The 10,136-nt window shown below is 39.2% G+C and overlaps 1 protein-coding gene across 1 annotated transcript in view; it reads left to right on the top strand.

The window, feature by feature from the left end:
- The window catches only part of PI4KA (phosphatidylinositol 4-kinase, catalytic, alpha), a gene marked incomplete at its 3' end in the record, with an annotated part of 49,826 nt that extends 39,743 nt beyond the window's left edge, over nt 1–10,083 (top strand). The window contains exons 34-46 of the mRNA XM_009073689.1: nt 1–56; nt 606–713; nt 1,418–1,545; nt 1,626–1,745; nt 2,395–2,474; nt 2,616–2,809; nt 3,537–3,627; nt 4,418–4,585; nt 5,126–5,179; nt 6,423–6,543; nt 6,838–6,967; nt 9,060–9,130; nt 10,011–10,083. The exon at nt 1–56 is cut by the window's left edge and continues 84 nt beyond it. Coding sequence (XP_009071937.1) covers nt 1–56; nt 606–713; nt 1,418–1,545; nt 1,626–1,745; nt 2,395–2,474; nt 2,616–2,809; nt 3,537–3,627; nt 4,418–4,585; nt 5,126–5,179; nt 6,423–6,543; nt 6,838–6,967; nt 9,060–9,130; nt 10,011–10,083 — 1,394 coding nt within the window. The remainder of the gene's footprint in view (nt 57–605; nt 714–1,417; nt 1,546–1,625; nt 1,746–2,394; nt 2,475–2,615; nt 2,810–3,536; nt 3,628–4,417; nt 4,586–5,125; nt 5,180–6,422; nt 6,544–6,837; nt 6,968–9,059; nt 9,131–10,010) is intronic.
- Nucleotides 10,084–10,136: the final 53 nt, after the last annotated feature.

Genomic DNA, 10,136 nt, shown 5'->3' with positions numbered 1-10,136 from the left:
GGAGGGGCGAAAGGCAGTTTGAATCGGCATGTGGCAGCAATTGGACCCAGATTTAAGTGAGTAATTTTGGAGAAGTACTTTTAAGTGCTTGATGGAATCACAGAAATAAGAAGTAAGATTACAGGGAGAAAAAATGAGGTTATAGGGAGATGGGAGAAAACAGCTAAACACTAAATGTATAACTTGTTCTTCGCTTCAAATGATGAAAATTTCTTTAAAAGCCTGCAATGATGCAGAGTCTGTTTTCAAAGTCTCTGTTTTCCAAGCAGAAATAGCTAACTTTAGCTTTAAAGTAATTTTTTGGTGCTTCAGGAAACTTCAAGGGATAATTTCATAGAGTTAATTGATCACATCATGGAGCCAGTCAATGTGTCAGTTGTAGGTAATTTTGCTCCATTAGTTATGTTCACTTTCTGTGACTTGAAGGCTTTCTCTTTCTCTGGTAACGTAGTCAGAGCTTTAGTGATAATGTGAACACTTTGCAAAGAGCTTTGGAACAGACACTTCTCAAGCTACGCTTACAGCTCTAGCTATGGTTTACATGGTGTTGCTCTGGTCACCATTTCTGGAATGCCAGAATTTTCATTCTCTATTTTGCTTACCAGGTTGCTGACTCTGGGTTTGTCTTTGCTGCATGCTGATGTGGTTCCAAATGCAACTATTCGAAATGTTTTGAGAGAAAAGATTTACTCAACTGCCTTTGATTATTTCAGGTACTTTTTTTATTTGCAGCTACTCACTGAAAATGTTTGTGTTTTTCCTGAACCTTCAGTGATACTTCAAAGCAGCAACTGTCTTTCTCTTCTAGTGATTTAACTTCTTCCTTTCCTTTTTCACCCATTTTAGTAGAAACTTTTCTTGTGCTTTTTATAGTTCATAAAATTATCTCAAAGAGACTTAAATATTAATAGTATCTTCAGGAATGTTTCTGTTATTTCCCGTTTTTTCCTTATTTTGGAGTTTATTCAATGCTCAGAACTGTACCTAGATGTAATAAGATTTAAAGAATTGCTTTTCCAGTGCGTGTGGCTGAAGTACAGTTTCACTGGGTCAAAAATACACCCACACTGAATCTGATGACTTCAACATTTGACATGGGCACAACAGAAGATAATTTAATTGACCTGAATGTCTGAATGTGAGATCAGTCAGTCCTAATATTAACTTTCAAATGAATCCAGGATGCTGACAGATTGCTGCTTAAATTTTCAGTTATAACTGGAAGTTTGTACTCTTCAGTGAGACATAGTAAAGCCATGAGGGTAAAATGAAGTGATGTGTAGTATCATCCTTGTAGATTTTGATCAGAATAAAAAACATGACCTGATTATGTTTGTGAGGGTTTCTAGCTGGGGTTTTGGTGTGGGGTTTTTTTTCAATGCACTCAACATCATGTTATTGGTGTCATCTCTTCAAGTTGTCCTTCAAAGTTCCCTACTCAAGGGGAAAAGAGACTTCGTGAGGACATCAGTATATTGATCAAGTTTTGGACAGCAATGTTCTCAGACAAGAAGTATCTGACTGCCAGCCAACTTGTGCCACCTGGTGGGTTCCTTTATGTGCTGTTTCAAAAGCCTCTTGTTTCTTTGATTGGATTCTACATCAGATCTGTACTCTGTTCTTAGATAATCAAGACACCAGGAGCAACCTGGATATCAATGTTGGATCTCGGCAACAGGCTACACAAGGCTGGATAAATACTTACCCTTTGTCCAGTGGCATGTCAACCATATCTAAAAAATCAGGTATCTTTTTGATTGTAACCAGCTCATTGCAGCCAGTTTTACAGCATAGTGTATACTCAGATGTTGCTTAGAGTCAGTGTTTACCTTTAGCCTCAGGCTCATATTCTTCTGGCAGGGTATGAATTGCCAGTGCCAAACTCTGAAAAAGGGGCACAAAAAGTCTCACTGGTAGCAAGCAGCAAAGTTCTGAAGTTACCTGAGTTTTTTGATAGAATGTTCAGTTCTGTAGTGCAGAAGAAATAAGACAGGAGGTCAAGATGTGTTGAAATCCTGAAGGACATGTCTTGCTTTGTGGAAACATACCCCTAGTGCTTTTAGGGCACCAGGAATGACATTAGATCATGGGCTGTGTTTTTGTACAGTTGTAAAACTATGTGCTCTTTCCTTTTATTAGACTGTGATGTTCCTAAAGTGAATGAAATACTGGTTAAATCGATCCCCTGTAGCCTGTTGTACTCTTGTATTCAGAGAACAGCTACATGATGAGTGGCTGCAGTGCTGACTTTCTCCAGTCACTCTGATCTAAATTACAGGTGTCCTATGGTTATTCAGTTCTTCTATGTTAATTCTGCCAGGTGTGGGCCGTTTGAAAGCACCATTTAACATACTGAACAAAAGCCACTGAAAACTTTCTTATCCCTTTCTCAAGGAATGTCTAAGAAGACTAACAGAGGCACACAGCTACACAAGTACTATATGAAGCGAAGAACGTTACTGCTCTCATTGCTGGTGGGTCATCAGAAGGATAGGGAAACTGCATGAATTTCTAAGACCCTGTTATTACTGCAGGATAGTAAACTAAACTATGAAACTGAGTGTTTTGCTTCTTCCAGAAAACACTTTTAAGTTCTTTTTTCCTGTTTCCCTCAGGCTACTGAGATTGAACGCTTAATCACATGGTACAACCCACTGTCTTCTCCTGAGCTAGAGTTGGATCAAACTGGAGAGAGCAGTGTAGCAAACTGGAGGTCTAAATATATCAGTCTTAGTGAGAAGCAGTGGAAGGATAATGTAAATCTGGCTTGGAGCATTTCTCCTCATCTTGCTGTACAGCTGCCTACCAGGTGAGATATTTCAAAAGAAGGAACTGATGCAATTACTGCAGCCTTAGAGGCTGGGTGAGTACTTACACGAAGTACCTATGGCACTTGTTTCTGTTTGTAGCCCCTTGCATACTGTCACAGCTGGTTGAGACCTTTGCAAAGGACTGTTTTACTTAATAGAGTCATTTGGCTCAGGCATTAGCAGAGTCCAGCTGCCTTTCCTACCACCCTCTCTTTGCCAACACTTACACGGTGTTTGGTTCAGAAGAAATCAGGTTTGGTTTTCCATAGCAATCAGCCTGTTAGCAAGTATAGCATTTGAACAGTGCTAAAAGTATCTTGGAATGCAGTGTTCTAGCTATATATTGGCTTGCACTTTAATAAGTATTATAGGAGAATCAGCATAGTTGGTTCCAGAAGGGAAAGGAAATTCTTTCCCCCTTACAACAGTGATAGTTTTTGCCAAGTAGAGTTCTGCACACTGGTTTTTGTAGAATCCCAGACGGAGTATTTCAGCCAAGAATCCACTAGTGAAGTGGGCTGAAATACTACTGGTTTATACAAAAGCACTGGATGAGGACCAGTTGTTTCAACAGCAGATTGGTCCCTCAGTGTGCATTATTTCATAGTTGGACTATTTCTTTATTAAGCATGTAATTTTATGCCTTTTGCTGTTCTCATCTTCACATAAATAGAAGAGGCCCTCAAAATTTTCTAATAGTGTTATTGTATTCCTGGTTATACTTAGATTTAAGAACACTGAAGCTATTGGAACAGAAGTGACCCGTCTGGTTCGGTTGGACCCAGGAGCTGTTAGTGATGTTCCTGAAGCAATAAAGGTACTTGTGAATGTTTATACTGTTACAGAGCCCCAGTAGGTCTTGACTTAACACAGTTTATGTTCTAGTGCTAACCATAGCTCTGTAGGAGAGAATGACAGAACCAGCTGTGGAAATAGGGTGCTGAGGCAAGAGTCAGAGCAGTAAGAGTAAGTAGCTAGTTAGCTAATGGTACATCTTGCTCCTGGGTATAATCTCACCATAAACAAAATGTCTCAAAACTCATCACTTGCAGTACAGCCACCATTTCTGATTCTTTTATATAATAAGGAAAAAGATCACTGAACTGAGACATGGTGAGTGCTACAGCTGAAATTATTTCAAGCTTAAGCTGTTCTGTATATTAAGAGGCGAAGCCTTTAGAAGTTGAGGAGATTCATACTGCTTTGCAGTAAAGCACTTCAGTCGTGTGAGGAACAGTCTTGTCAGAGCTGCTTTCTGTGCATCACCTGTGAAATAGATGACAGGAAAACTGAACCTTCTTTGACTCTTCCAAACAGGCTCATACTTTCTTCTTTCTCCCTGTGCTAGAACTCCTTGATTATGGTTTTAGTAAATTGACCTCACTAACTTCATGTGGTGTTCTGGGAGGTGAGGTGATTCCAGCAGTTACGTTTCCAGGGGAAAAAAATTGCTTTAGGTAAAATAGCTGTGGTTTTTTGAAATAAAACGTGCCATGCTTCACTTCCCCTGCTAGAGGAAGCTAGATGATGCTGTTACTGTCTGATGTGTACTACCCAGGCATTACTGGGTGCTATAAACACCTAACATGCCTGACCTTCTTTTTCAGTACCTTGTTACCTGGCATACGATTGATGCTGATGCACCTGAGCTCAGCCATGTTCTGTGCTGGGCACCAACAGATCCACCAACTGGCCTTTCCTACTTTTCAAGCATGTATCCACCTCATCCTCTAACAGCTCAATATGGAGTTAAAGTCCTGCGATCATTTCCTCCGGTAAGGCAAGTTCCAAGAAAGCTTTAAAATCCAAGGGAAGTTATGGCCTTAGTCATTGTGGCTACAGGCATCATTTTAGTGTTGTGGAGAGATGTACTAAATGGGCACAGCACATCGCAGAATGTGCATAGTGGGATGAAAAGCTGCAGCTGATTGTCCCATGGAATACTGGCTGTTGTACTTGCAGCCTTTTTGTTGTAAATCACACTCAGCTGAATTCCCCTGACTGCCCTCAAATTCTTCCTTTGGAATCTTCTCTCAGTGAAAAGGTGTTTCTTCTAAAGCAGCAGAAAGCTGGTCTTTTAACACTTGTCAGACTTGTGTTAGGACTGTGAAGTACATGACTATTAATGATATTTTTGAAGGGAGTAACTGGACAGACGAATACTTTGATTTGAGGAGCTGGTTGATATAGTTTAAAATAAAGAGGCAATGGTATTCTTTCATCACCTAACTGAAGGGAACTTTTCTCTGTGCATGTGACCCATTTTCCCACCTGACAACTAAAACAGCAACAATAAACCCTGCCATCTCTTTCAGGATGCCATTTTATTCTACATTCCACAGATTGTCCAGGCTCTTCGGTATGACAAGGTGAGGATATGAAACAGCTGCATATGAACAAAACAGATTTCTAAGGCAGTTTTTAGACTTAAAATGCAAATTAGGCAAAATTAAGCTTAAACTAATGCTGCTTATTATTATTCTATATCTAATACATAGAAGAAAGATTATTTTCCATAGAGGCTGGCTTGCTTTGGACACACCTCTTTTATGAACAGATAAACTAGAGAAACCAGAGACTTATCTGTCAGGAAAAAGATACTGTTATGGCAAGCCCCAGATGAGGACTCTTGTCTGAATAAAGCTTTTGAAGGTCTGCATGAAACAACCAGAAATGAAATTAAATCATTATCCTAAATCATTTTGCTGTGGAGTTAACTAGAGAAAACATCTAGTGGTGTCTTGTGCTCCTTCATGTGTATGATATCAGATCTTGGCTTCATCTTGCAGAAGCCAGAGTAAAACTTGACAACCAAGTTCAGAGTTCATTCACGTGAGATCATTGTTATCTGCCAACAAGGCATGTGAACTCTGGTCAGTGCATTATTTTCAGGTGAACGTGTCCCCAGCCCACAGTGTAGGTGACTGTATATAGTTATTCTTCAAGAACTTTGAGTAGGTAAGTATCCTCTGCACTGCAGAGCATGAGCATCAGACATCTTGTCTGTTAATATCAGTCAAACTTAGAAGCATCTACAGGCTTCAGTAGTTGAAAGCAGAGGAAGGGGAATGCAGCTTCTGGAAGGAGTAGGATTCCTTTGTACACTTCAACTTCTTTCTTCATGAGTTTGTTCTTGCTTTCTAGAATTTTAGTGGAACTGTGAACAGCACGTGCAGTTCTTGCCACCAAACTGTACAGTCCATATGACACTGTGTAGGTTTCAGGTATTACAGGAGCATGTAGTGATGCCAGGCAAGACCAGCGTCTCTTACATTGTGTTCTGTGCATATATTGGAAAGTGTCCTAAGCTCAAAGAGATTTGAAATCCAAATAGAACAGATGGAACATGGCACAGAGGTGGGAAGGAGGTTGGTTAGAGTAACAGAATAGGTCAGTAATAAAGCTGAAAACAGTTTAGCTCAGTTCACTATGTATTAAAATACACTGCCATTCTTCAGAGGTCTTTTTAGCAAAGCGAATGAGAGTGTAGAGGTCTATTTTCCATCCATTTAATACTTTCTGGGTTTGAAGAATAGCTCTTAGAAGCAGTAATATTGAGTCTGCTGGAGTTGTAATGACCTTTGAGCCTTACTGGACTGGATATGGTTGCAGATGGGTTACGTTAGAGAATACATCCTGTGGGCAGCTGCCAAATCCCAGCTCTTGGCTCACCAGTTCATCTGGAACATGAAAACTAATATCTACCTGGATGAAGAAGGACATCAAAAAGATCGTGAGTGATTTAAAATATAATCTAGCTGGACTCTTTCCTTGTCTCAGTTCAGACTAAATCTCCTTCCTGCTTCTTTCTTGGCAGGGAGAATCCTTTTAGCTAGGAGTTTCTTTCATTCATAGAGGCAGGGCCTATTCTGCATCAGTGCCTGATAGAGTGCATCCAGAGAGACACAGCACTGTTTGCATCAGTACCTTTTTGGGACTGCGATCCGAGGGTGGTTATTTCCATCACCATATCATTTCACTTTCTGAAATAAGCTTCTGACACAGATGCTTCCTTTTTCACGTGCAGCTGACATTGGGGAACTTCTGGAGCAGCTAGTAGAGGAGATAACTGGCTCATTGTCTGGTCCAGCCAAGGAGTTCTACCAACGGGAATTTGATTTCTTTAATAAAATCACCAACGTTTCAGCCATTATCAAGTAAGTGTTGTACTTCAGAAATTACATTCTTTTGGGGCTCACTGTTCAGTGTCCTAATCAAGAGCTTATGTTGCTTTTAAAGATATTGGGATAGTGTTTTCAAGAAAAAAGAAACAGTTATTTACATGATAAGAAATAGATTTATTTTTTTCTTAAATGGAACTTAAGAGTTGTAGTAGAATGCAGAGGTTCATTTTAGCTTGACTTTTAGGGATAATTCATATCTGCCTTGATCTCACTACTCATGCTATGAGCTAGCAGCCTATCTGAAGCAGCTGTAGCTTTTTACTTTGGAAGCAGGTGATTCTAAACTGGAACTTTAGTTTTTAATCTGGTTCTATCAAATGCAATGTGGTTGGTAGTAGTGAAATGATGTTCCATAGAAAAATGCATTCCTGTTACAGGAATGGAATTGGTAAAGCAGTCAGTGTTCTTGTCCTAGTTGAAATCACATCAGTCTAGTGGTCACCTGTATCATTAACGTGGCTTTTTGGATATGCTGTCACTGTTCTCCTGAACAGTAAGCAGAACTCAATTCAGGCAGGAAGAAACAGCATCTCTCTGTTTAGATCTCCCAGATTGAGTGTCATTTTTTTGCATATAATAATTTGTTATCAGCATTTTGGTGGAGTATAAAAACAAACAAGCAAAATTAAAAAAGAAAAAAAGCAAAACCAAAAAGTCTAAAGCACAGGTAAATGGTGTACCTTCTGCTAAAACTCCATGAAATTGTCCTTTTCTCCTCTCAAAGTGATTTTCTTGTTCAGTGTAATACAAAGACTTATTGCATAGGTCTTTTTCCTTTGATTCTAAGTTGTGATTATGGAGAAAGATTTGATGACGTAGACACTGGACTGTTGGTCTGTTAGTACTAAAAGTCCTATTTGTACAGAGATTCCCACTCGACTAAATTTTGTGATATTTAATTTAACTTCAGTAAAGCTTTCGGTGGGTTGCAGCAGCTCAACACGAGCTGTACGTTTCATTGCGTATATTTAAAACATTCTCTGATGTATGAAACTATTTGTCAGTCATATAAAATGTCTTTATTTCCCTTTTGAAATGGAGCTTTGCAGGCCACCGTAAAAGAGCATCAGGTTAAAGGACACTTATATCACAGAAACAATCAAATATTAGGTGCCTTCTGTGTGCATGTTGAGATATTTTCACCCAGTAGGATGAGTTAAAAGTGAGGGTTAGGATCTGAATGTCTTGGTATTTAGAATGAAATCAATCCAGTGTTTGTAAGTATGAAGTCATATTTAAGTAACTGATAATAATTGTGCTTTGCAAGCATTGCATTTTGCACCCCAGCCTTAGAATGAGCGTTTTTGTTTATCTCCGATGTAAAGACAACAGAGAGGATGCTGTTTGCTTTGTAGATGGCATAAATGAATAAATGAATCATCTGTGATGATTTCATTATCTTAAGTGTTATGTTACTGCTGCAGTAATCTGCTGTACTGCTTCAAACTGGAGCGTAAGTAATACCTTTCCGTTGCCTGCTGCTGCACCAGGCGAGCGTTCAGTTGTGTGGCTGACTTCAATAGATGGTTAGCACAAGTGCCTGTGCAGAGCGGGTGATTGTACATACTGATCTTATCCACATTACCAATTACCCACTTGGCACCTGCTAAATGTGTGCACAAATTAGGCATGTAATTGTAAAGGCATTTTGCTGGCTTGTCCTTTTGCAGTTAGCAGTGTTCTATTCTAGAGTTCCACAGGGGAAAATTTTGTTGGTACAACTATAGCAATGCTTACAAAGGTATAATTATGCTCAAATATCTGTATAAAGAAGAGCCTTCATTGTATTTCATTCACATCTTATGCCATTTGGGTTTGCCAACAACCTGTATGTCAGATCAATGTTAAATCTACAAAGCAAAGACTATAAGCTTCATGAAGATAGAAAATGTTCTGGTTAGGCATTGAGCCTGGAAGTTCTTTAGAAGTGGTGCAGTAAGAGATCTTTGTCATTATCGGAAGAAATATTTTTAGTGAAGTTTGTATAAGTTTGAAAGAAATTTGAGGCTCTTATATAGAGTAATATATAGTATGCAGATAAATAGAAGTTCATTCATCTTTCTAGGCCATTCCCTAAAGGAGATGAAAGAAAAAAAGCTTGTTTGAGTGCTCTGTCTGAGGTGAAAGTGCAGCCTGGTAAGAAGCTCTTTAATTGTATGAAATTGTGGGATTTTGCATTCAACGTGATACTGTATTTTCTGCAAGCAAATAATGAAATCTCTGCAAGTGGCAGCTCTCAGTTTTGCTGCTGGTGGCTGTTCTGTTGTGGTTTGGTTGTTTCTCTCTCAGCAAAAAAAATTCAAAGATTTTTACCCATCCAGTAATTTCTATATGGTGCATCAAAAGTTGCCCCAAAGCAAGTTAGGTAATGCACATCATGGATAAAAGCAGAAATGTATGTCTGAAGAGGAAGGATGAATAAAATCTTTTTCTTTGCACCACCTTCTTTGTTAAAAACATGAGGTGTTTTTGAGAAGTTTTGTTATCTCAAGAATAAAGCATATCCAGGTCCTTTCATTCTCCTCTTTTTCCCATCAGGCATTCCCTTGAAATGTCATTTTCTGAGGCTCCTTTCCAATCTGGAACATGTATTTTCCCAGTCTGAGTCTCCTCTTTAAAATGGAGTTTCATGAAAGCTTTTCCTGATCTCAGCCTAACAGGTCTCAATTCTTCTACCATGTGCTGGTGGCTGAGGACACTCCCCAGTGCCCTGGGACATGCTGCCACATCTTATTGGGGACTGTTGCAAGCAAAGTCCTCTCTGTATATTGTTGTGGTACAGATTCTGCAGTATTAGTTGAAAACTGTAATTTGTTAGTTTCTGGCAATCAGTCACTAATGTAAAGGATACTCCATCCTTTGTGGCTCTCAGACTGTAATCTCCAGTTCCTTTCTAACATTTTATTTAATTCAAAACTATGTACCGAAGTTACAGACACTGACATCAGTCATGCTGCAACTTGCATTGTCACACTACCCAGTGCATTTGTTCTCAGCTGTCTGCTCCATTTTCCAGGCTGTTACTTGCCCAGCAATCCTGAAGCTATTGTTCTGGACATTGATTACAAATCAGGAACTCCTATGCAGAGGTACCATGTTCTTGTTACATTATTGTTATATGTATATTAATTTTTATTTCTTT

This window comes from Acanthisitta chloris, unplaced genomic scaffold, assembly GCF_000695815.1.
Source record: "Acanthisitta chloris isolate BGI_N310 unplaced genomic scaffold, ASM69581v1 scaffold37104, whole genome shotgun sequence".
NCBI classification, from domain to species: domain Eukaryota; kingdom Metazoa; phylum Chordata; class Aves; order Passeriformes; family Acanthisittidae; genus Acanthisitta; species Acanthisitta chloris.
The sequence above is the reverse complement of the archived record's forward strand: the minus strand, read 5'-3'. Positions and strand labels throughout refer to the sequence as shown.